This window comes from Stegodyphus dumicola, chromosome 2, assembly GCF_044657685.1.
Source record: "Stegodyphus dumicola isolate Sdum_Otavi_A_Nest chromosome 2, ASM4465768v1".
NCBI classification, from domain to species: domain Eukaryota; kingdom Metazoa; phylum Arthropoda; class Arachnida; order Araneae; family Eresidae; genus Stegodyphus; species Stegodyphus dumicola.
In genome coordinates, this window is record NC_140769.1 from 151,993,211 (window position 1) to 152,021,209 (window position 27,999).

The following is a 27,999-nucleotide window of genomic DNA, read 5'->3' on the forward strand; positions in this document are numbered from 1 at the left end:
TAGAAGTCCAACCTGCTTGAGGCTCTGGCAACTATTCTTCGATGAAATACATGCACAAGATATCAACAACAACATCACGAGTTTTTGATTTCTTACCCCTCTTAGTTCATCGCTGTCTGCAGTACTGTTTCCATCTCTCTGTCATCAAGTAGTCTTAGACGCAATTTCGTTCTTCATCAACGAAAAATCGAACTCAGCTTCACTTGAACTAATTTTTTAATCGTATTCTGTGCTTATTTGGCCCCATAACTTTGAAAATGGTATTCCTATTGCCACGACTGTGGTGTTCGAATTAACATCGAAGGCGTGCATATAACAGTAAATCTAAAAATGTATTTAAGATTAAAGACTAGCAGTTGTTTTATATACATATACTGTTGAAAACACTCACGAAGCGGTACTGCCCAAACGAAACCTAAATAAATATAGTTACCGCTCGAATTATCGCGTCAAACCTAGTGGTGACCGAGATCACCTCTCGAGTTACCGCATCAAATCAAATGCTGACCATCGAGTGCACTAGGTTAATTGCCTGTTATGGCTTCATCTAAACAGTCACAAGTGGTGGTTCCGTCTGTAGCGTAAATTGTGCCTTTAGGTTTAATTTAAGACAGAAATAAACAAGTTATTTTAAATAATCTTTTATATTCTATGAGTTGTTTAACGTACTAACTCGCTGTCTGGTAAGGCCTGCAGGACTTTAATTCTAGTTACAAACCAACGACAACAGACAATTAAATTAAAAGTCAAAACCTTCTTGAGAATGATTCAAAGACTATTTCAGAAAAAATATTTATCAAATGTTTAACCTTAAGAAGAGTGACGAAAAATCATGTTATGACCCCCGCTATCAAGCGATTAATTTATAAAATTACTTTTAAATGTGAAAAATCTGGGTATGAAATTATATTTATACAACTAATACAAACTGGTACTGTCATTAAGTATATATTTCATTCAGTTACCTTCAAACATGGAAATCTGAATATAAAACAAATACTTTAATATTTATATTTCGTTTGGAACGGAACATTCATCAAACATACCTGTGTGTGTCAGCTTCATTTTCCATCTGAAGAGCCACTTCTTGCCAAGCATTTTGGGTTGTCCTTCAATAAAAAACAATTGAACATCAACGTAAGTTCACAGATTAGTAAATTAGTCAGTTATCAACTGTCATAAAATCAGAAAAACTATGATTTCAAAAACTCACCCTAAGATGAGCTTAGTTGCTTTATTAATTTTTGTGGCTAACTTCGATAAGCTTCTCGCATAGCTCAATTCTAATTCGGATCTACAGATAAGAGAAAAAAAATGTTAGTTACTATCAAACAATGACAAAATTAAGCAGTTATATATTATCTTTATTTGATAAAGGATAATGATTATATGAAAAAGAAATAATAATTATATGGCAATTATGCAATTACTTCTTAGTCTTTCTTTCTTTCTTTCTTTCTTTTTTTTTTTTTTTTGGTTCAAAATCAGTTCTACACTTCTAGATGTGAAGGATTCCGAACAGATCGTTTATAATTAATTAATCAGATAATTTATAATGATTTTGATTATGATAGCGACCTTTCAAATGCTATGGTTCACTAGCAGAGTGATTAAAACTGTGCAACACACTATCTTTCACTCTCCGAATTGCTCCAATGGGGCTCATGTCCAGACATTCATGTCTGAAGCAAATGACATAGTACACAGATTAGAAATACGTCTCGTTAAAAAACTGCCTATACTTTTTAGATAATGTTGGATGGATGTAATGGAATAAGGAAAAAAATCATACTTGATGAACACTGTTACATCTAAACTCTGGACTATCAGCGCCGTTACATCTAAACTCTAGAATAATCAAAACAAAAACGAAAATAGAACTGTGATTTGCATTGAACTAGAACCAGAACAAGAAACTAACTAGAACCAGAACTAACTAGAACTAGAACCAGAACTAGAAAGATTGTATGAAGGAAAGCGCATAATGTTCATGAAAACGTAATCTAATAATTGTATATAAATGTACATAAATATAATCTGTTTATATTTCACAGAAGTGTTAGTATTTTGAACAATCTTTGATTTAGATATTTCAGTCATCAGAATGGATGTATCCTCGACGGATGATAGAAAAGGTAAGATAATTTTTCTTGCCTTTATAGAGAATTTAGAAATATTAATTTTGAGTGAGACTCTACAGACATAATGCGAGTATTTTGCCATTAATATTACAATTTACGCGTGAAATTTAATTCAGATTCCAATATTTTGTTAAAATAGAATAATTAACAATTGGGGGGGGGGAAGAACCTGCCCCAAATGGCACTTTATTAATACAATTCAAAATATTCACATTTTTCACATACTTGAAACATTTTTATAATTAAAATTAGTTGAGTGCAACATTTTTTACCCACTCTTCTTATTTTTAATTTTCCACTGTAAGAGAATCTAGTGGCAGTCATAAACTCTTTACTGCAACTTTGTATCGAAGGAACCATGTTGGTGTATTTTTTTTCTCTTCTTTTTCGATAAAAAATAAACCATTTTTATTGCAGTCATAGGTGCTTCATCAAGGGTTACAATGTATTTCTATTTATATCCTGGAAAATAGTTTTCATACAGGATTCTACAAGTTATTCTGTGTTTAGCCACATGCCTCGGCAAAAGCTGGTGAACATTATGTTTTTTAGCTTTTAAAGTTATAAATCTTAGTTTGTTATTTTATTTATTGTTGCTACAGATGTATTTAAAGATTCTGCAATTCAGCGGATTATTTCCTTTTGGCAACGTTTTTAACTTTAAAAACATAAGAAACATTAGATACTTTTTTGGGTATTCGTTTGGAGTCTTCTTTCCATGTAGAAGTATTCCATGTGTAATGATTGACAGTTTTTCCCTTTCCGATAAATAATATTGCTTTTATTTAATATTGCTTATATAAATTTTAATAACATGCATTTCACAACGTTTTTGATTAGGGAGTAGGGATACTTCTCTTCCAAAAGCGCAAAAACGCATCCTGAAATTTACAACTTGTTCACATGGGCCATTTTGAAAAAAAGAATAAATTTTAAAGTAGCAGATGATATTTGTCATTTCAAATAATAAACTGTTGTCAGAAATTTTATTTCAAAACATTTGCTTTTTTTCATTCTTTATAGAGAAAAATCGTTCTAAATATGAGTAAACATTCTCTACTCCGCTAATTACTGGTGGCTAAAAAATAATCATTTACTTTAATTAAACAAAACAGAATATTTTATGAAATAATGAATTAAAGAAATAAACAGAAAATGATAATCAGAAAGGCCAAATCGAAGCTTTTAAACAGGGTTCGCAAAATAAATATTACAAGTATGTTTTGGGAGTGAAGTTGCAGAACTCGAGTAGGTGTCATTTTTTGAAATGAAAAGTGATATCGTTGTGAAAAGATTTGGTTATTGACATAATTTTATCAATGGTATGCCATCGGGTATATCCCACGGTTACAGAGAACTAGTTCGCCTCCACTGCTTTAGGAAAAAAGGGAATAGGGGAAGAGAGAGAAAGAGAGCGAATTTTTGCGGTCATTAACTTTAACGCAGTGACTCACTTTTCAGACGATTTTTATCGTAATTATAAACAATAAAACATTTTTTAAAAAAATGGGTCCATCGAAAGATTCTCAGAAAGCTTTAATTGCTGTGAATCAGTTTATCTCAAATGCTAAGATAGATCCCCCCAACCCAAATGACTAAATAAGTATATATAGAAAGCAGTGCTTTAATGAATTTTATACTTTAAGAGAAACATAGCAAAATTCTTTATACATACTAGCTTGTAGGATCGTGTTCTCTTTGACCACATAAACTCTGCGAGATCCTCCTAAGGAACCTGGCGACTTCTCGCACAGGCGTAAATGATACCAGCACAGAAGAAGGGTAAAAATAACCCTTTATTATTATTCAAAATCTGGACAGAAAAGACTTACTTCGTGCTTACAATAACACCGACAACTTGCGATGGTTACACAATAAATTGCACATTATAATTAATAAGAATGGTTACACAATAAATTCAAGGCTAAAGAGTAGTGCTGGACTAGCACTTTAAGTTTAAGGGTCACTAGGCTGATTCGACAGCCTACCCGGCGTGATAATTATGGCCAAAAAAAAAGGTGTATCAGCAACTCCGCATAACAGCAAGGACAGACTCGTAACGTGCGCTGACTAGCGAAAACACGCTCTAAATAAACTCCAAGATTCACCCGTTTAAATACCCACTTCACATAACATTAAATTTGGATCCTGGCGAGGAAATGCGAGGGGAAGTCGAGGAGTTCAGAAAGATAACAAAAATTTGAATAATTGGTTAATTGAACTAAGGGAAACCCTGCAAGCTGAAAAAGCGATTATTCTTTTATCGATTTTCGATCGATTCGAATTTTGTAAATAACACTAATAGTAAATACTTGAAAAAATTACCGGTTAAATATATTGTAAATTATGTCCAATAAGTACATAATTAAAAAATAAAATCACTAAAAATGTATATTAATTGTTTCTCATCAATTTATAAGATTATGTTGCTAGTTGAAATTGCTAGTTCTTCTCTGGTTCATGAATTTAATTCGTTCCTAAATGTCGTTCGTCCTCCGAAAATTTCGCTATATAAAAATATTTTCCCCGTGAAAGTTCATGTAAACGAGTTAATTCGTTCTTGGAAGACAGATAATTACTTAATTTATAGTAGTACTCTGCGTACAATTCACAACACAAAACTAATGGGGAAAACACAAAAAAATCTGATGTGGACACCGCATAAGTTCCTTGTACGGCCTACTAAATGATGTACTTATTTTTTTTTCCAGCATTTCATTTAAACTTAATTCCTCGGAATTTTCTAACTTCTAATTCCTCCATACCAATTGAAAATGACATCAAAAATTGCAAATTTTGAAATGAAATATCCCAATAAAATATATCAATTTTGAAATGAAATATATCAATTTTGTCTTATACTTCTACTTTTTCATAACGAGTATAAAACTAAGTCCAAAATATAAGTATAGGAACCGGGAAACAGCACGAAATTTAGATTTCGTATTTGTCGAAAATTATTATTATTATTATTTTTTAATTTAACATTGCCAACACATGAATATTTTCGTCGTTTAAAACTCTTTTTATTTAAAACTCTTTGAAGTCTACGACTACGACCAACGCTGGAGAAAATAAAGGCCGTATAAGGAGTTTTAAGCCGAGTAAGGGTGGTAGGTAGATATACACGTAATACTTCTGGTATAGTTGATTGCAATAAAAAAGGGAGATGCACAACTAGATGATATAACAGTGCCATATGCAAAATTTCAACGTTCTGTGACTAGCCGTTTTTGAGTTATGCAAGAGATATACGTACACTGACCCCCCCCAAAAAAGAGGGGGACAGCAGTTCTATAGCTCCCGTTCTACTGGGCCGATTGACGAAATTGAAATTGCGTTTTTCATGTCTTGAAAGCGCACTTAAGATATATATAAGATTTATATATACCGTTGTTCTAATATAGGTATTTTGATACAAAAATCGGACCTTTTTCTGAATAACATGACAATTTTTTTCCATATTTCGATCCTACGACTCAAATTACGCAAAACTGCCAAGTTTCGTAAAAATCGCATGAGCAGTTTTCCAAAATCTAGCTCTCAAAAATTTTAGGTCCTCAATGTTAATTCAATTTGGTATATATTTATTAATATATCTTTTTTATTAAACTTATTTGATTCTTCCTTTCACATTTCGAAATTTAAGTTCATTCCAAATAAAATTCGCCTATTTTTTATGATTCATTTTTAAAATTTCTATTTTAAAATAATTTTTATAAATTTTTCGAAAACAATTTTGAATTATAACCTATAAAATTTTTAACATCATCTTAAAGTATATGTATTTCTAGGCACACCTGCAAAAAACTAGAGTTTTTTTAATTCAAAATTACCAAGTTAATTCAAAGATACACTGGTGTGCAAAAATTAAGGACGAAGTCGAAAAATTAGCATATCAGCTGAACGAAGAGGCAGAGCGGACAGAAAGACCAATCAGGAGATTAAGTAAGGTGATGTACGGTAGCACATGCTCAGATATGCAGGTAGACGTAATGGGGGAGTGTCTGAGTAGTATAAAGCATGTTGTCGGTGTAAGATCAGTATTTCTGGCAAAGAGATTGCACGATGTATAGCAGTTAAAATCACACCGAGTTGCTGCCTCAGCGAGAAATGGCGAATAATCAATCTGTTAGACGACATCTGGATGCTTTTACCCGAGGTCGAATCATTGGGAAGTTGGAGGAAGGCCGCAGTGTGACAAGTGTGGCTGCAGAGTTAGGAATTGCTGACAGCATCGTTTCACAACTTTGGAGACAATTTCAAACTACAGGAACAGCTATCCGGGGTTTAGTAGTGGTCTTCCACGAGGAACCACACCCGCTGATGACCGGTATATTGCCTTACAAACCAGAAGAAACAGGCGGCAGACAGCGGGAGAAATCGCTAGACACACGACACAGGCGACTGGACGACCCATATCGCGTTTTACCGTAGCCAAAAGACTGCACGGTGGTGGTCTGTTTGCACGACGCTCTGTACGGTGTGTACCTCTAACGCCTGCCCATCGGAGAAGCGTTCTCTGTGGTGCCGGGAACACCGGAATTGGAGAGACAATGAATGGGGACGAATACTCTTTACAGATGAGAGCAGATTCAGTCTGAGTAGCGATTCTCATCGCATACTCATCTGGAGAGAGCGGGGAAGCCGCAATCATCCCTCGAACATCATTGAAAGGGACAGGTATGGAGGTGGCGGTGTTCTCGTTTCGGGAGGCATCATGCTTGGTAGTCTTACAGACCTTCACATCTTCGACGCAGGTTCAGTCAACGGGACCCGTTATTGTAACGAGATTCTTCTTCCATATGTGCGTCATTTTAGAGGCGCTATGGGTCCGCAGTTCCTTTTCATGGACGACAATGCACCATGTCATCGCACAGTAGCTGCCGAACAGCTCTTAGAGAGTGAGGATATTGAACGTATGGATTGGACGGCACGATCTCCGTATCTCAATCCCATCGACCATGTATGGGAATTTCTAGGCAGACGCTTGGCAGCTCGTACCTTACCACCAGTAACGATTCCGGAGCTTCGATTGGCGCTGCAAGACGAATGCGCAGCAATGCCTCAACAACTCATTGACACCCTCATTCTCAGCATGGGCAGACGCTGTGAAACCTGCCTAGCAGTCAGGGGAGATCATATCCCCTATTAAAGACCGGATGTTTCTTGCTGGACACCCATCAGAGGGATGTTTCGGCCTTCAGCCGCATTGCGCTCCATGCTACGTTTTCAATAAAGCTTCTTTTTATCCCTCTGATTTCTCTTTTAGTAAGTGTTGCTTACATTACTCATGTCCTTACGTATTGGGGATCTTATGGTATTAAATGTGTTGATTTGGAAAGCTTTTGTACAAAGTTATATTGAAAAAACCGTCTCGTCCTTAATTTTTGCACACCAGTGTATACATGAATTTACATATTGGCGCGTTTTGAAATTTGGCTTATTTGTTATAAGCGATAATAACGCCAAATGTGGTTTACCCACTTTGCTTAAAATTATTTGAATGTATTAAGGATGACTTTTCCCCGCTCTTCTGCAATGAAACAAAAGGAAAGGAAAATAGGTTGCTATAAATTAAGTAGTTCGCCAAGTGAATTACTCTTGGCGCAAACTGAAAAAAAAAAAAAATGTGTTATGATAAATTTTTCAATTTCTCCGTGAAGTTCTCACCAAATATTACAAAATTTAATATTTAGACATAATTTGAGTCGTAGAATTGAAATATAGAAAAAAATTGGCATGTCATTTCAGAAAAGGTCCGATTTTGTTTCAAAATACCTATATTAGAACAGTGCTATATATAAATCTAATATATATCCCAAGTCGCGCTTTCGAGACATGAAAAACGCAATTTGAATTTCGTCAATCCGCCTAATAGAACGGGATATATAGAAATCTCTCTTTCTCTCTCTCTCTTTTTTTTTTTCCCTTTTTTTTTTCGCAGTGTACATAAATTCCATTTTAAATTCACTTTACAATCCATTTTGGAAAAAAGAATTCTTTATCTTATACATACATAAAGACATCACGCAAATAAAATACTCAAAATGAATTCGGGAACTGTTAAAATGGATATTCCCCTTAAAATATGATGCTCGAAATTTTTTACGATTTCAAAACTTCCTTTACTTTGTTTAAGGAAGTAAAAATTAATTTCACTCAAAACTTTGTAGAGATCGGTTTTTATTGATGTTCATTTAAAAGAAAAAGCGACTCATAATTTCAGTGGACCTGGAACACCACTGCCATCTCATGACGGATTTGAAGGCTACGTTTTTAATTTTCTGGGTTAGTGGGTCTAATCTAGTGTCCCATGTTTATTTCTTATCTATATTAACTCTAAAATAATATCGACGCGCAACATCTGTTTCGACTTTTAAAAGTTCTGGAAAAATGTAAACAATTTAATTAGTTACTGAAAATTTTTATCGAATTATAAGATTCGTTTATTATTCTTATACAAAAAATTCGAAAGATTCGAGAAACAGCTATTATTTGGATCCGATAAAACGTAGGCTTCATCTATCTCTCCTGGTTACAAATAAATGAGCGTACACGGAAAATATCAACCTTTGCTACTGTTTGCATTTCTTTACACTGTCAAGAAGCTAATGCATGCGAAAAGACATTTTTTATCGTGTCAAGATTATGAAGAGAGGTATGCCTGCGTAAACTCTATGCAAGAACACGTTTGCATAGTAATTAAAACAAAATATGAGAAATAAAATTTAAAAAAATAAAATATGAAACTTTTCAAATTTTAACTGTCACCCACAAGGGCTTGTTAAGGTATTGTTCGCTCTCTCTAGGTTCGTAATCTACCAGTCTGCTGTCTCACTAACTCCTACTAACCCATCCCCCCTTTTTTTTGTTGGAATACATTTGTGTGTTGGAATACATCCCCCCCCCCCAGTTCTCGGTTTATCATATCAATGTTCAGTTTTCATAATAGGATGGCTTTCCAAAACTTTTTTTCCTTTTTATTATTCCCGTTTTGTGCGTTTACTTTATTTATTCAGTATTCTCAGTAAATATTATAAGAATATTTATTAAAAATTCTTGGCGCTTACGCCACATAAAATTCCGTTTAAAGGCAAAAATCACAAAATTTTTAAAAACAGCATATCTGTAGAATTTCTGACAGACAGTTTCGCGGAGCTGGATATAAAAATGTTTATTCCGTACAGTGCTGTCACTGCTCGCTTTGAAATCGTTGAATTTGTTAATCAAAAATTCGTTAAAGTTTTTGAAAATAAGAAATAGATAATAAAACAAATTCCAAATTCAGAATTTGGTCTTCCAGGTGCCCATGTTCGGGTGGTAGACAACGTTATTTAAATTGGATGGCTCTATACCGTTGTTTTTTCAAAATGCGAGAAACTTGCACAGATTCATTATTTAATTTCTTTAAATATAATAGAGGGCAATAATATTTGGTGGCAATAATTTCAAAAGTGACACAACGAATTTAAGTGTTTCGACGCAAAATGCCGTTTTGAGACTAATAGCCCATTCGGGATCTGAAGACCCTTTTCAACTAATAATAATAAATATCTGAAAACCAATTTATGAAAAGAAGAGGGTAAGGTAAGTCAATTATTTACGATTATTCCCATGTTTAACTTAAAAAAGCGTCATAGAAAGGTAATCTTTCAGCGGAAGCGGTAAAGACGAGGATTTCCCACATACACTTCATAATGTGTCATACTTCCTTGACTAATTCTGACGTAAAATATTTCGCTTGCGTCAGTATGTTACATAAAAAATGAATATCACAGCCCTTTTCAAGCTTCTTTCTTTTTTCAGCAGCATAGCTCTAGGTACTCGTTACCTGGCACAATTTCCTAGCGTAGTGTTTAAAAAAAAAAAAAAAAAAAAAGAGAGAGAGCGAGAGAAAAAAAAACTGGCAATTTCTCTTTAGTAGTTTGAAAGAGAATTTTTTTCAAAGGCGTCTCCCTCACGCACAGTCGTAACATATTATAAAACACGCTGCCAGTATTAAATCCATAGCATCCTTCCAGCATAATCGACAAAGATACAGCATATCAATACGAAATAAGCATAGGCACAAGGCTAAGCTCTACTTCTATTTGCTGCGTCAACTTTATATAATATGTTTATTACTTTTAAGAAAGAGACGTAAAATATGTTATTTGCTCCTGACGAAGAGGGACTGCACTTTTCGCTCTTGAAATTGATAAAGTCTTGATTAATATCTATGCCAAACACAAGGTTGTTGCTTCGCGTAATTGCAAGTGTTATTTGATTTGTCAATATGTTTATTTGTTTGACTAAGCTTTAGAATTCATCGGTATTTCATGGGAAACCGAACTTGTTTGAGCTAATACTATTAAAATTGTTCTTCTTATCTTTGGGCAAATGCTAAAATTTCATTTGTAACTTATTCTATAAATTGGAGGCCGCCCTGATCGGCACAGTTGTAGAGTCATTAGGTTTGTCAAAGCAGGAAATACGAAAAAAGGGCTTAATGTCTGTACGACACGGTGGCATTTAAAATTTTGGCGAGCCGAAAGTCCTTTCGAGAAGTTTGATAGTAAGAGAAGAAGGGTAACAGATTCTCTTATCGGTCCCCTAAGGTATTTTCCATCAAAACTGGGACGGAGTTGCACAGTTACAGCAGTGGGACTATACCTGCACAGCCAATGGTAAAATTCTGGTGACCCACCCACTTATGCCTCTAAACTGGATTTTCAGCACTGCGAAAATTATCAGTTAATGAAGAAGATAGTTAGGATGGCAAAGCCACTTGAAAGACTTTTCTGGGTTCAGAACAAGAACAGTATTAGACGAAAAAATTAAATATCTAATCATCAAAGAGAGTTCAACAGAAAACTCTGCTTTCACCTTTCACCCTCTTGGAAATAAAACTCTCTTGGTGGTGGTGGTGGTGGTGGGGGTGGGGGCTCTTGGAAATAAAAAGCTGATATATTAGCTAAGATGGCTGAAAACCCGCAGTATTGACTTCATTACGAAAACTCTCTTCGAAACAATAAAAATGAAGTTATAGGAAGCAGTTAAGCCCGAATGGCAGATTAGATGGAATAATCAGGTATGAAATTAATTCGCGCCAAAAGTTCTTGCCAGAATATTTATTTCGTATGGTATATATCCGAATCCAGCTTTCAAAAATAATGGACATTTCCAAATTATTATTAAATTTCAGATATAAAATACATGTTCATAACCTTGCGATAAATCAGATCTAATATTTTTCATATTATTCTGGAATGCACTTCGCTTCAAAGCGTACAGAAACACTATCTTCTCTACAATAATATCAACTAATGATTTGAAGAAATTGTAGGAGAAGAGGAATCTCCGGTCCAAATTAAAGAACTTCGCCAACGTGGTATATTAGTTGAAAAATGAACTTCGTTCTGTCTGTTAACAATGGTCTCTTCTATTCATTTTGTTTCCTTTTCAATAACGTTCCCATGTTGTCTCTCATCTTTCAATGCTGGACCAATTAGGTCCCAGAACTGACGGCGCCGTAGATCCTATCAACTTTGACAAATGCGCCCCGTATTTTCCATTAGAAATGCTATTTATATGCTATTTATTTTTGATAAGTTCTAATATATATTTATACTATGTACTACATTTAATGCCATTCATGTACAATGATGAGACAACTAAAAACAGTTACGTCTGCATAGAACTTAAAACTTATAATTTAGTTCTTCAAAACTCGTTAATCTCATCAGATTCTCCGTTTCGAATTGCATCGATTATTGTGACATACCTCTTTTTCGTGTTGCGATATTTTAATGCCAATTCTTAACATTTTCATGCCACTTCTTAACATAGCGTCAACACAGTGTTATGTAGCATAACTACATGACAATATGTTAAGAAGAAAAAGTGAAAAACTCTTGTACAATCCAATATACTAAGTACTTATTGAAAAACCACTGACTTGCCAACCAACTGGGATAGTGGTTAGTGACCCTGACCGCCGTACCGAAGGGATAGGGCTCGAATCTCGGAGAAAGCGTGGATATTTGTAAATGTATAGTGTCTGTGCGGAATGAGGGCACTTTAATTATGCGGCCTACCGAAAGTGGTGAAGGCAGGAAGAGGGGTCGGAGACAATCGGTCCCGTCCCTCCCAGGTGCTATCTATCAAATTGGGGAGGGGGGACTGAGCTAAAGTCGTTCTGTCGGTGGCATCCCGAATGCGGTCAGGAAGGGGACATTGACGTTAATTGCGAAAGGAAAAATAAACAGGTGCGTTAGGGATCATAAGGCGAGATATATTGTAAGGAAAAGTGTTTTTAGGTCTCATTCAGTAACAGTACATCAGGAATAAAAACTTGAATGGAGCTACAGAGTTCTCTATTCTTCACTGTAAGTCAGTAATGTGTAGAAGGATGTACACTGCTCAAAAAAAAAAAAAAAAAAAAAAAAAAAAAGACAGTTCAATATCTCCCGTTCTACTGGGCCGATTGACAAAATTCAAATTGCGTTCTTCATATCTCGAAAGCGCGACTTCGGATATATATTAGATTTATATATAGCACTATTCTAACATAGGTATTTTGACACAAAATCGGATTTTTTCTGAAATAACATACCAATTTTTTTACATATTTCGATTTTACAACTCAAATTACGCCTAAATATGATATTTTGTAAAATTTGGAGCGAAATTTACGGAGAAATTCACAAATTTATGTTGGCGCTTTTTTTTTCAGTTTGCGCCAAGAATAGTTCACTTGGCGAACTTCTTAATATATGGCAGTCTAGTTTCCTTTCCCGTGAGAGAAAAAAAGTCACCATCGTTCCTTTTTTGAAAATAATATTCTTTATATTATATTTTTAATTATAACTTATTATTTTAAGTAATTTTTTCTTTTTTGAATTTCATTTTAATTGTTTAAGTTGCATGTTTTTTTTTTTTCGAATAACTGTTTTAAAAATTTCTATTTACCTATTCGAACTGTGCAAAAAAAGGTGCAGCGTTTATTTTTTTTTTTTTTTCAAATAGTTTTCTTTATATATATTTTTTTGTCATAGTTATTATTTTAGGTAATTTTTAAATTTTTATACTTTTATTTTAATTGTTTGTGTTGCATTGTCTCTTCAGATAATTGTTTTAAAATTTTCTATTTATTCCTTCTAACTGAGCATTTTAAATATATTTATTAATATCAATTGTCCAGAATTTGTTTTATTTATTTGAATTGCGTTTCTTTCGGAAGAATACCCAGACTACGAAGAATAAACCCAGACTACGATGCGTTTGAAAACTGCATATATTAAAAGAGAAAATACAGTAAAGCACAGTTTTACACGCCTTTCAATGTTCCATTCAGAAAAGATATATATAAATATGAGATATGTATAACCGACATTTTAACTTAGGATGACTTGCTTACACTGCTTTAAACAGTTTTATCATTGTGCCCATTGCTTTACACAATTTTATCCTACATTTGGTTTCTTAAAATGTTATTCATATTTTAGTCAAATATTTTATTTTTGAAATCGCAAGAATCAAATATCATAAGATTAAAAAGTTTTAAATTAAAAAAAATACAAATACTAAATTTTACGAAAAAGTTTATTTTTTCTTCTCTTTTTCTTTAAGCATTCTGCAAGTATATTAAAAAGTATTCAACTTTTTGAAACATTTTGGTATTTTTAACAATCATTTTAAATAAAGTTATCGCCTTCCATTTCATAAAGGACCACAAACGGTCGTGCAGTAAAGTCGCTGAACACTGGTAGTTCACTCCGGGGTTCGAACCCCGGTAAACGGGCTGGTTGCATGGGCGTTTTCGTGGATTTTCTCATGTGTACCGCGTATGACAGCTGATTTCCCTTATAAAGTTCTTCACGAAGTATTTCGTCAGAGCCTTTATCAGTCTTTAGAGGCTAAACATTTTGAAGGTATGAGATGAAAGGAAAGACTGGTTTCATCAAAAGGTTTTGGTTTATTTAATTATGACAAAGCACACTAGGACTATCTGCCTAAGGGAAGGGATGCCTTCGTGGAGGACTTTCTAAGGGAAACTCGCTCGCATACACGTTACACATGGGGAAAACCACGAAAACACGCATGCAGCCAGCCCGTTCGCGGGATTTGAACCTCGGACTGAACTACCAGTGTTCAGCGACTTTACCGCTCGACCGCTGTTTCATCAGGAGGGGAAAAAAACGCCTTTAGGTGACATTCACATACAATACTGGATAAACTCCTGAATCTTCAAATAATTCGATTGAGAAAATCACGGGATTCTCCATTTATGATACGATATGATGTTCTATAATGTAATTTAAATTTATACAACCATATAGTTTAAAACCAGTCGCTCTTCACTTTAATCTGCAATGATATCGTTTTCGTCTTTTCTGCTAACACAAGCTCAATTGATGGTATTTGCTGGTGTACACGTCCAAGTGTTTTCTCTTTGAACGCCTAAATTCTTTGAAGTATCCTGAAAGTATATTCAAAAGCGTCCAACTTTTTGAAACATTTTGGTATATCTGACAGCCAAATTTCCCTGCAAATGTTTGCTTACTTTTCTCCCTAATTTTCTTATTTCTTTCTACAGTTATTTTCAGTGCTCACACAAGAAAATTAAGATTTTTCGATTGCTAGACTTCCATAAATTTTGCATTCTTGTCAATTTTTTAAAATATCAATTACATGAATTGCGTTTCAGCTGAAGACAGCTTTTCATTTTCAAGTCATTTTAACTATAAATAAAGCGAAGTCCAAAGGATAAATATTTTAATTAAAAGATTTTTGCTAAATGACAAAGAAATAAAACAGTCCAGCAGGGTTTATTCTGTACCACCGAGTAACCCGATTCTTATATCGGCTGAAACAATCTAAATCATATTAAAGATCATTTTTTTATACAATCTATAAGAAAGAAAAATTAGCTTTGCGAGAGAAAAATTAGCTTCTTAAAACATTCTTTCTAAGAGGATTAATATAAAAGATTATATATATATATATATTTAAAGTTGGGACTTGAACCAAACTGTCAAACTTTTAAAGCTTAATTTACATGGTGGTTATAATTAAAGTTTCAATTTGAAATGGTCATAAAAGGAAACCTACCGGACCAAATGTTATCAAACTTGGGAATCGTGTAAAGGAGGTTATGAGAATTTATTTTCCGCGGAAAAAAAAAAAAAGAGTTCAAAAACTCACCATCAGGGGAAAATGGCGTTGTATACAATATTGTTAAATGAAATAAGACACGAAAACATCTGTTTAAAATGTGTTTAATATTTTCCGAAACGTGTTACAAAGCATGTTCAATGTAGCGTCCAGCATTTTCCGAAAGCAAGTTAAATCCTGTTACTGCATTCTCAACAGCAACTCTCAGCATATCAGAAGGAATGTTCCGGACATGTCAGTGTATCACATTTTTCATTTCTCCCAAATTGTTTAGATTATCACCATAAACAGTGCTTTTGAAATAACCCCATAGCCAAAAGTCACAGAGGATGAGGTCTGGTGGGAAGAGGGGAAGTGTTGGCTTATAAGACGTTCATTCGTTAAATGTTGCCTAAGTAACTGTGCGATACATGTGAGGTGGGATCCAGCCTTGCATAAAAATCCTAGTATCTAAAATACCACGTTACTGTAGTCCATGTATCACGAAAACATTTTAACATTGACTCTAAGCGAGGTGCAATCACAGTGATCCAGCTGTCGACTTCTCTTCAGAGAAAAATGGTTCAGCTATAAAACCAGACAGTGTGGAATGACTGCTATGCAATCGAATGCAGTAGGAGAATGCAATGGAACTAGGTAGATAACATGAGGGATTTCTTTGGCACAAATCGATTAAAAGCGTTTTGAATCTTCATGTTTTAGGGCCGAATTCAGGTTTCAAAAATTACAAATTAGCGATCTGTAAGAAAACGATTTCCAGATTGTACGCACTTGTGCGAGTGATTTGCGATCTCACATTTTCTAATCGCTGATTCGTGGTTTTCACGGACGAATTTCTCACTTTCACGGATGGCGAACTCGACTTTTATCGAATTTAACGCATTTAAATGGTAATTTGCCTACTTCAAAGTTTCTTAAGGGTATATAACATATTAAAACCATGTAACAAAAGGTTTAGTTAGATTCCCACCCATATTTCGTTTAACAATATTGCATACAGCGCCAATTTCCCCCTGGTGGTGAGGTTTCGAACTTCCTTTTTTTCGCGGAAAATAAATTCCCATGACCTCCTTTACACGATTACCAGGTTTGATAACATTTGATCCAGTAGTTTTCCTTTTATGACCGTTTCAATGTGGAACTTTAATTGTAACCACTCTGTATATTATTAAATTTTAATTTAAAGCTATGCGCTATATGTATACCATGCGTAAATTTTTCGCTTTTATGGAAAATAAAGAATCGAAGCAAATATACTTAAGATAATGGACCAAAACTGAAAAAATTTCCCCTCCCTCCGAAAATAAAATATTGAAACTTCGACCTTGAATTTATTGGGTTATCGAAATATTTAATTTGACTTATCCTGACTTATCCTCTAAGTCCTAGTTCCTACAACAATTCCGTCAAAAATTCCGAATTACTCAAGCTAAAAGAAAAAGATTTAGTATATATTCACTGTATGTTAATAAAGTAATCAGAGTGTAATAAAAATAGATCATAGAATTTACGCTGATGCAACATTTGTCTGACTGCACAGCATGTAATAGAAGAGAAGGCTTGTAGAGATCTGTTTTTGACATGCCTCTAAAAGTAGATGTCATACTCCTTTTGTCTCTTCAATGTCAAAAAACTTTCCTTTGAGAGGCAACTTTAGTTTTTGGGAAAGAAAAAAAATCACAAGAAGACAAATTTGAAGAACATGCAGGACGATTGAATGAATACACATACTTATTTTCGGAACACAGACTGGTTATTGAATAATGAAAAGATGCATTGCCATGCAATACAAAGTTTTTTTTTTTTTATAACGTTTTCTGACTGAAAACGTAAGATTAAAAGTCATCTGCTTAATTCACAGCCATTTACAAGTCAACTACTCGGGCAATTGCAGAATCGTTTTGATCCTGAGCTTGTAAGACAAACCTAATATCGCTGGATTTAAACACTTCTTTAATCTTCCGAGAACGTTCCTTCTTCAGCTCATATTCCAAGAATATTAAGCGAATACAATTATTGCAAAAGAAATTGAATATTCTTTTGCACTACGGCTTGGTAGTTTACTAACGAGTTAACAAAACTTAAATAAAACTTAAATTCTCCTTTTTGTGTCTAAGAATACAACAATATTTTAAATATTTACAAATAAAACATTAAATTGGAGCCTCACCAGTTGCCTAGCATTTGAAAGATTGTTAAATACTAATTGTTTGTTGCGAAGTCTAACCCAGGCTGCATAGTTGGTTTTCGTAGTTTTTTAGGTTCTCTTTAAAAAGGTTCTCTATGAAAGCATCTTAGTCAAATAGATCCCATGTTCTTTCTATGTTCATATAACCAACTAACCTAGTTTAAGCGCGATTTCCAAGTGTAGTTACTAGCAAAACCCGAATACTCATTAAAAATCATGTAGCTTGCCAATCGGGAGTAACATGAAAGATACGGCGCCAATAATTGAATTGCTGTTACGGTACGCTGTTTCTAAACTTAGATGGTCATTCCTTAATTAAATAGCCCACCAGCGGCCGAGCGGTGAAAACCCTGGTAGTTCGGTTCGAGGTTCGAATCCCACGAACGGGCCGGCCGCATGGGTGTTTTCGTGGTTTTCCCCATGTGTAACGTGTATACGAGCTAGTTTCCCTTAGAAAGTCCTCCACGAAGGCATCCCTCCCTTTGCGCAGATAGCCTTCGTGTGCTTTGCCACAATTAAATAATCCAATCCAATTCTTAATTAAATATAATTGATTTGTAACTTCTACTAGAACTGACGTTAAGAATTGAAGTGCAAATAAATAATATGGTGTGCAATCTTGATTAATATAAAATTAAAAATATTTGCACAGAAAAATATTTGCATTCAGACAGAAAGTTTTTTAAAATATTTGCAATTACTTTATATGAAGGATTTATTAATAACTGTAATAATTACTTATTATATTACTGATGATTAGGATTCAGTTCTTGACAATTACATTCTAAATTAGAATTTTAAGGATATAATGAAAATACGCCTACGCACAAAAATACATTTTAGGTTTAAACTTCTTGAATTCATTTAATAAACATCGTATCCTCGTTGTTAATTGAATCCAGAATGTTGGTTGTCGTTTATATAATTATTCTTACTTGTCCACATAATCTGCTGACTTATCCAGCGATTAAGTAGCTGCAGATCATTTCTACATAACTATTGGACTTCCATTAATTCAGTCTCTAGAGGGTTGTATGTTTATATCATAATTTGACTTTTATAAAAATGATTATTCTAAATCTTATGTTTCTATAAAAATATACTGTGCTTTAAAAATATGGATGATAGTAGCAGCCGCTCTTTCAGCCACTTCAAAAGCATCAGTTTGTTTAGAAATAAATTATGCAGTTAATGTCATAAAATTCAAATAAACATCAAACGCAAATTCTCAGTTTTAGACAATTCGATTTAAACGAAAAAAAAAAAAAAAAAAAAAAAAAAAAAAAAGAGAGAGAGAGAGAGAGAGAAATTAAAAAAAAAAAATATTTCAAAATTATTTAAAAAAATAGCTTTTCATATAGTATTAATAAATATTTATTACGCATTATTGAGGGGAAAATGTCATATAATTAATTCTCCGTAAAATTTTACTTGAAATTTAAGGTTAAAAATAGCTGTGGCAATTCAATGTAACAAAAATCCATAGACCTCATTTGGCGTTATTATCGCTCAAAAAAAAAAAAAAAAAGATTCCAAATTTCAAAACGCGAAAATATGTAAATTTGTGTATATCTTAGAAAATTTTGAATAAAAAAGTCTAATTTTTTGCAGATATGCTTAAAAATACACCTACTTTAAGATGAAGGTAAAAATTTTATAGGTTATAATTGAAATTTTTTTCGAAAAATTTATAAGAATTATTTAAAAATAGAAATTTAAAAAATAAAACACAAAAAATGGGTTAATTTTATTTGGAATGAACCTAAATTTCGAAATGTGAGAGAAAAAAATCAAAAAAGTTTAATCAAAAAAGAGATATTAATTAATATTTGCCAAACTCCATTAACATTGAGGGGCTAAAATTTTGAGAGCTAATATTTTAAAAACTACTCGTACGATTTTTACAAAACTTGGTATTCTGGCATAATTTGAGTCGTAGAATCGAAATATGGAAAAAATTGGTATGTTAATTCAGAAAAAGTCCGATTTTGTGTCAAAATACCTATGTTAGAATAGTGCTATATATAAATCTAATATATATCCTAAGTCGCGCTTTCGAGACATGAAAAACGCAGCTTGAATTTTGTCAATCGGCCCAGTAGAACGGGAGATATAGCACTGTCCCCCCCTTTTTTTTTTTGAGCAGTGTACATGGTACTAGAATGGAGACAAATTATATAGGATGCGAAAAGTTTCGAAGTGCTCTCTTATGTATTTATTAAACAGTTTAAAAATATTAGTATGCACTTTTGGGGATTATATTTTGTTTTCATTGATAAAATATTCATTGATAAAATATGCATTTGTTTTCATAAGATAAAACATGAAAACTTCGTTAAGATTTCCATAGCTCACTTTAGTTCAGTGACCGTATTTTATTGTGCCTTTTTTTCCCCCCCGAGTCCATTCATCCGATTTGAAACTAAGAATGAATTAACAAATCGATCTTTCCATTCCATCATTCCAAATTGCCCTCGCTTATACTTTATAAACGACATGTAAATATAATTGAATGTATATGTTTGGATGTATATGTATGGATGGCTCACCAGCGGCTGAGCGGTAAAGTCGTTGAACACTGGTAGGTCGACCCCGGGGTTCAAATCCCGATGACCGTAATGGCTGTATTGGCGTTTTCGTGGTTTTTCTCATGTGTAACGTGCATACGAGTCAGTTTTGCTTAGAAAGTTCTCCACGAGGCATCCTTACCCTCACGCAAATAGCTGTCAAATGCTTTGCTATAATCAAACAAACCAGACCAAACAATAGATATATAGATATGTAGCTTAAAAAACTGTTATATTTTATGTATACTTATAAAATAATATATTATATATGTAATTATTAAAAGAAAGGAAAAGCCGGATCTTAATTGATTGTATATAATTTAATCCCTATAAAAGCCCTAACAATTCTTTCTCACTTTAAGTCGTAAAACAAAAGGAGAAGAAGTAAAATTAAACTTCAGATACGTATACAATACTGAATATAATACAAAATATAAAAATAAATTATACATGTACGAAACCCAGCTAACCATTTACATTGATATTGCATAAATATACGTATGGTAATGAACATTGTATATTAAAGATATTTTTCTTTGTTATTTTATACCTTGTTCTATATTTTGTTCCATTTATATATACCTATACATAGATATATATAATTTAAGGATTCCTTATTAACTACGACATATAAAACCAAAAAGGTCCATCAATAATGAATTTTTCAGTATTATTAACTTCATTCTGAAGAATTTTCTGCAGTTTAGTTTGCGTTATTTTATTCAGAAATCTCAAGTAAAAACAATTTAATGCTTATATGTCATTAGAAAATTAACCAAAAAGCAGCGACCACAATGTAATTAAAAAACAGTCCTTAGGCGTGATAAAATAGAAAACCATTTGGGTTCAGACTATTTTCTCAGATACTTAGCATACATGGGTACATAGCATTCGAAATGAAAATCTCAATATTTACTACGAATTCATTGATGTAACAAAATATCTGTCTTTCTATTCCTATGGCTTTAGAAAAAAGACGTTATTTGCCTTACAGTTTATGGCTCAAGAATACATTTTCATTGTACAAAATTGCATTCATTCGAAGAATTCAATTTGTATCTTACTCTGTATAAAACTGAATGCAGAGAAGTTAGATTTTTCTCACAACCCCGAGCAAGATTATCCCCTCCTTTTCAGATCCCTTACCGTGAAAAAAAGGGTTGTAAATTTACGACTAGACCGCATATATAGGATGATTGCGGTCACCTATACGGTGCTTAATGATCTTGCCAGCGACAGCCGCATTTGCCACGATAAATGTCGCGGGCTTGTGCTGGCGTTAGTCAGACAAGTTATAAGGTATTTCCTCCCTCATTCCAACATGCCTTCGCGGTGTAACGGTAGCACACTCGGCGAGTATTCAAGAGGTCCATGTTTTGAGTCCCGGTGGGGGCATTGCTCATTTTTCATGTATTACTGCTTCAAGAAAATCTAATAACTCTACAAAGTGAGATCGGTAACAACGACAACACACCACTAATTTTACTGCTAACCCACCACTCTATGGGAGAATATTTACAAACACTCATTTATGAATTTTAAATGGACTTCGTTCTCCCCTGCTTTTTATCTAAAGTGCATAAAACAAAATTTCTCAACGTTAATGGAAATTTAAGTTGAATGCGAATTTATAATATTTTCTCGGAATGCTTCGTTTTCATGAAAAAATGTGTTTTGCACTACCAAATGAAATAAATGTATGATAATAAAGAAGATACTATACCAGAAAATGCCTGCTTGTATGGTTTCATTTCCTTAAATAACAGCAAAGAACGGTTTCGATAAAAATGTCTGAAACGCTAACGATGATTCTTTCTTCGTAAAACGCATAAGATTGCTTAAATCGAATGCCCTTCATATTACTAAAATTATAAAACTAAAAAATAATTCTCTTCTACAATTAGAATAGCTATAAATTTATGTATATGCGCATGTAGATACTACCATTACAAAATATCGAAATTTTATAATAATAATAATGAAACCTCTTTCATTTTTAATGCACACTTATTTTGACTTAAAATCAGTAACAGAAAACATATTTAACTGAATAAAACTTCCCAGCTAGCTGAATAAGTTTATAATAATAATAATAATAGATTAGTTTAATGATTATTTTTATAAAACTTCACTGTTTTTACAGATTCGGGGCCGCAGGCAAAAATGTTAGCAAGATCTATTTTTACTATTTTTGGGTCTGAGAATAATAGAGGACATAGATTACTGCACCAATTTTGTGATGATTGTTTTTTAAGAATACAAAATTTCAGGCTTGAATAATAAATATCCGCAACAGTGTTTTATTTCAGATGGAGACCACCGGAGTTCACTTTTCGTACGTTTTAATCCCGGGAGGAAGCAAAGCAGCTCTTATTTCAAACAAGTATCAATACTACACTAGAAGAGAAACAGTATCAATACTGTCTGACAAATGGCAAGACTTTGCCCAAACGGCCTGCGCAGTAAAAGCATCAACTAGGGAAATGCAAGTCCTATAAAAATTTTCGCTCACGATGAATACATAAATCTTTTTAAAAAGAATTAACGTGGCAATAACATATCGTGTCAGTTATCCTAACCTGAAAACAAAAAAGTTGCCAACGGGAGCTATTCATTCAAAATGTTGACATTAGCGAAAAATGTTCGACATACAAAGACGCCACATGCAATTGCTTACTTTCATATAATAATATATTTAATGTTTGGCAATGTTATTTTTATTTCATATTTTGTAAAATTTACAAAAAATTTTATTAACATACTCTACAATTTAAAAGCCCACAGTGGAAACACGTTTTCGAAATAAAGCATTCTTATATCCAGACTGTTGCCGTTTGGAGAAATGAGCACGAAAATTAGCGTTTTCTGAGTTTTTAATTAATATTTCGGCTGGTTAACGACGTACGAAGATGAGAATGGTCGAAATGGCTTCTTACGAACTTACAGATTTTAATAGCATAGAATGCTGCCATGCTTAGTAGCATAGAATGCTGTTTCCAGCTGCCTTCGATTAATGTTAAAGTATATTTAGAAAAATACCAAGATTTGGTGGTGAAATTATTATTGTGCAACAACAAACCTAAACAATAGTTTTTATCGAGACTTCTTAAACACAATTCGAAAAAGTAATTAAAAATTTTCTGTCCCTCCTGCTTTAAAAAAAAAAAAAAAAAAAAAAAAAAAGAGAGAGAGAGAGAGATGCAGTGCGAGACACCATACAAAGGCTACAGAGATATGGCTTCATGCAATGAAAGTACTACGGTTTAAGCACTCATTCTGCAGATTTTCCTTTGTTTTCACTCTCGCGTAACGACATCAAATATTCGTCTTGGTCGTGACCTTGTAACGAAAACCTTCGCAATGTCTCGGCGTGGTCGCCAAGGTTGCACTTTTACAGTGATCGAACCTTGTGTCACTTCACAATATGTTAATGATGAATTATGGATGTGGAAGTGCACGGAGGACGTACGACTGGTGACGAGGATCAGTAAACATTCGCGAAGTATTAATATGAAAAGCAAGTATGTCGAGGTTATGCGAGGTTTAAAAAACATCAATACCAAAATAACCCCTAAATTCTCTCGATGAATAAAGCACTACACGAGTAAAGCAAACGAAATAACAGTAAACACACTTTCAAGCACTTTCTGAAGAAAAGTTTGCAGAGAACATGGGCGCCCGCTTCAGGATATTTCCTGGGAAAAACTATGGATTTTGTAAACATAACTGACATGAATTTTGTTAGTGTATTCTAAATGTTCACGTAGATGCTTTTGACGATTTCTTGCTCTTTAGATATACGTTTCTGGAAATTCGCGAAATCCACAAAAAGATCGGTTTGTGAAAAATATTTCTGAACTTCTACACTAGCTGGATTTTATACTTGGAACATAGACAGAGAAATTAGATCATTTGAAGAATTTAAATGGGATCCCACTTTGAAAATACTCTAGAATGATAACGCGTGAAGGAAATCTTAATTTTCGAAGCAAAATATTTTGGCAGAAAATTATTTGATAACATGTATTTCATTTTTAATGAAATAGTATATTTAGAAAATTATGATATGTCTAGAAAATTAAAAAAATTGAATAGTACAGAATTGGGCGAAAGAGAGCAAGAATTTATCCATAACCAGTACTATCATGTTTATTTGGTATTTACATATTAACGCAACTACTTTGGTGCAATTTGGCAATTTTATAAAATGATGAAAAGGTAAAAGTTAGATTAGAAGAGAAATCCAATCCAGTCCTTCCTAATGCATTTAAAATTTTACTATCTTAATTGAGTTATTTTTGTCGATAGATGGCGTTACCTCCTTGCGTTTGGTACTACCAGAGGGTATAAAAATCCGTTCAGTGGTTGCTTTCCATTATTTGAAGTTCAGATTTTGAGCGCAAGGTGCATTTGCCCCTCGCTCCCTATTTTAACTTCGCTAATTTTTCATGCTCGATCAGATAGCCTGTCTCAGTAAAAGTAGGCGGCCAATGCAACTCTGATTAAAAATCTAGTTATAACCACGTGCAGTGCTGATAAGGACCACATGTTTCTGTGACTCCTTCTCCTTTATTTTCTTCTTTCTAGGTATTTCTTTCTTCTGATGAGGAGGGACCTTTAGCTGCCCTCGAAATCGATTGAGTGTTTCATTATACCTACGCTAATACAAGATTGTTTTTACGATTTTGAAGGTAAAAGTTACTTATCGGATGCAAGTTGGCGGTTTTCGTGCATTTTTTAGAAAGATTCCCAAACTATCGATATTTATCCTAAGTCGGGTAAACATTCTCATCCTATGAAAAGAAAACATACTTCAACGTGATACATTAAAAAAAAAGTAAAACATTTACAGTCTTCTTCAAATCTTTCTGTAATTTTTTTGCTTTTTTTTTTTTTTTTTCCTTTCCCTATTCTTCTCTCGAAGTGCACAGCGATCTGTTTTCGCTTAAGAAATCATCACAGAATTGCAGAGAAACGCATTTCCTCGTTGTTCCCTTTAGAAAATTTTCAGCAAAATTATGTAATCGTGTAAAAATATTACTGTAGTTTCTTCCATTGCTACAAACTCACAAGCTCATATTTTAAAACTAAGTTTAAGCCCAAAAATATCACGATTTGTTTATAAAAGCCGTTGGAACTTGGAATACAACAATAAAGAACGCATACGAAAATGGCAGCGTTGCTTGACTGAAGTCAGTAATGAGCATGGTTGACGGAGTTTGGTACATTCTGTAAATTTGGCGACTTCTACTAAGGTAGTTGCCTTAATACATAAGTACCGTTTATTTCAAATCCGTAATATTAATATATGAATTTCACTTATTGGAAACATCTGCAGCAATACTGCAACACAGCATATATATTTCGATAATAAACACATTGTAATCGTTTATGGTGATAACTTCTAAAACTGGACAATATGTCTGAGACCTTAACCACTTAAGGGTCTTTTCCGAAGGTGGGCCCCTTGGAGAATAAGACCACATGGTCATATTCTCCAAGGGGCCCACCTTCGGAAAAGACCCTTTGGAATCTGTTTCAAGAGTTTTACATTAACATGTAAGCAACTAGAAAAACTCAATTAAAGTGTATTAGTTGTTAAAAAGAGTTCGATAATGTTTCAAAGTTTCCATCCCCAAGTTGCCAAAGTTAGCTTGCTCCCACATTGGTTTCACAAACAACGGTCACATTTTAAACCAGAAGTTGGGCAATTGACTATAACTGAAGAAAATAATTCTACCAAGCACAATTGTAGAAAATAAATCTCGTTTTAATTTAATATAGTTATTGAATATCTGAAACAATTTTGGGGAATTGTTAATATTTATAGAAAAAAATAATAATAATTTCAAGAAAAATAATTTGGCTTTCACTAGAACAGGCTGGAAAAGTTACTAAAAAAAATGTAGAGAAACTACTTTTACTCGTTTCACGCCTCCTTTAAATTTTCTATGATAGAAATTTTGAAATACCATATATTTTTATCTCATTTCTTTTCCATATCAAGTGAAACATATTCAGGACATCTTGGCAAAGGCTCTTTACTATGGTACAAATCTCAGTATATGTCGAAAAAAAATACTATTTCTTATAAAGAAGACCCCCCACCCTGCCTTAAGAATAAGATTAATGAAATGAACAAAATAGAGACCAAAGTCAATAACAGCACTAAAGACTGAACGATTTTAATATCTGGAATATTACTTGAATTTTGGATGCTCAGGTTTTTGTTTTCTCTTTCCAAGGAAAGTAAAACATATATTTAGTGGTTTTTCTGAATGTTAAAAGAAAATTACATGAACAACAGAATTTTTCCCGATACTGTAAACAAATGCCGACACTCATCTTCTTTGGGGTTATCGCTAGAATTACTGAAACTAAAAAGCATCACAGAAATAAGAAAAGTCTTATCGTTTCTTTTCACACCTTCCATGAGAAGTACTGAGGCCGGGCTTTGGTCGGCTTCGGTTCAATTTAAGACCCGATGGGCAGACTCTCAAATAAGGCGAGTTTTGTTACGTTACCGAAAGCTCCTAGTCAGCAGCGGAGCTCTAAAATGGTAGTAAGTATTAATCGGCTGTTGCTACTATTTAAAACTGATTTTATTCGTTATGACTAAACAATATATCATCCTTACCTTTCATGTAATATGGCTGCAATATCTTTGGTGAAATCTTGGCCTTCTTTGATGGACTTTCGAAGCTCTTCAAAACCATTTGGACCCTGCACAAAGAAAGAAAAAAATAAGTTTGCCTGCCAAAAATAAAGTAATTGACTTTCAAAGAAGAGGATATTTAATAACAAATGTAGTGGGTTCATGCAGGAAAGCTATCTTCTTCGTCGATTCAATTCTAAAAATTTCTTTTGAGTAAAACTGAAAATGTCTCTCTTTGCGTATAAGGGAAGATTAGAGTCGAAACAAGAAAAAAGACTGTTAAGCTTGTTTTGTCATTGATGTGTTAGTATAGTCTCGCCGTAATTCTGAACCATTATGTAATATTACGTTACCATGTACTTTTTGTTCACGCGACTTGTTAGGCGTTGTCATTACGCCAAGAATAAGAGCTTCAATTTATCTTCCATAGCTGCTCCTCAAAAAAGTACTGTTATTCGGCGTAATGTTAAGATCTTTAATTTATCTTTGAAATATTAACAGTTTAACAAATTAAGTGGTTTGAAAGCAATAAATGCACTTTTTATTACAAATTTAAATCTTCATTTTATCTTTTAATAATATACTTAATTGAAGTAATTTCAAGTAAGTTTAATCTATAATGTATTCAATCCATACTTAAAAAATATTTGCGGCTTTGTTGTCATAAATAAATGCTGCTTCTTAGCCCATTTATTACATAACTCAGCACGAAATCGTTTGGTTTCATTCCTGTGAAATATTTAGTAAAAAGATTACAGATTACATAAAAATGGAAGAGGAAATGACTTCAGAAAATGTGCCCTTCCAACTTACTAGCTACAGCGGCATGCATGACTTCCCAATTTTAGTTCCCTAAACATGAACTTTCTTTAAAAGAATATTTTAACCTCTGATAAAATTGGATATGGAAAAATATCCTATATCAAGTACTATTAGAAATAAGCGTAATACAGTACCATTTTCTAATATTTCTGAATTAATAACATTATTTATGAATATTATGAATATTGATTAAAAGAAAAGCTAATCAGTTACATAAAATTCTCATAAAAGAGTCCGTTTCTTATGAACATACATTAAAATGTTTAAATTAACCCCTAAAAATTGACATATTTAAAAAACAAGTAACAAGAAATTTTCTCTTTACGTTTCTTCTTTACGTTTGGTCTTGATTTCACTTAGCTTTAAATTAAAATGAACTTTTAATTTTGTTCTGTATTTATTTTTCAAATATAACGTGGAAGAAAAGTCCTTGTTCACGCAAACAGATTGTGCAAAAAGGCAATAAAA

The 27,999-nt window shown here is 33.3% G+C and overlaps 1 protein-coding gene across 2 annotated transcripts in view; it reads right to left on the minus strand.

The window, feature by feature from the left end:
- Nost (Nostrin) overlaps nt 1-27,999 on the minus strand; it is a 203,996-nt gene that overhangs the window by 59,687 nt on the left and 116,310 nt on the right. For both annotated transcript variants that reach the window (XM_085811282.1, XM_085811281.1), the window contains exons 2-4: nt 26,692-26,777; nt 1,214-1,294; nt 1,047-1,109 (exon numbers count right to left, since the gene is read on the minus strand). In XM_085811282.1, the coding sequence (XP_085667408.1) occupies nt 1,047-1,109; nt 1,214-1,294; nt 26,692-26,777 (230 nt within the window). The remainder of the gene's footprint in view (nt 1-1,046; nt 1,110-1,213; nt 1,295-26,691; nt 26,778-27,999) is intronic.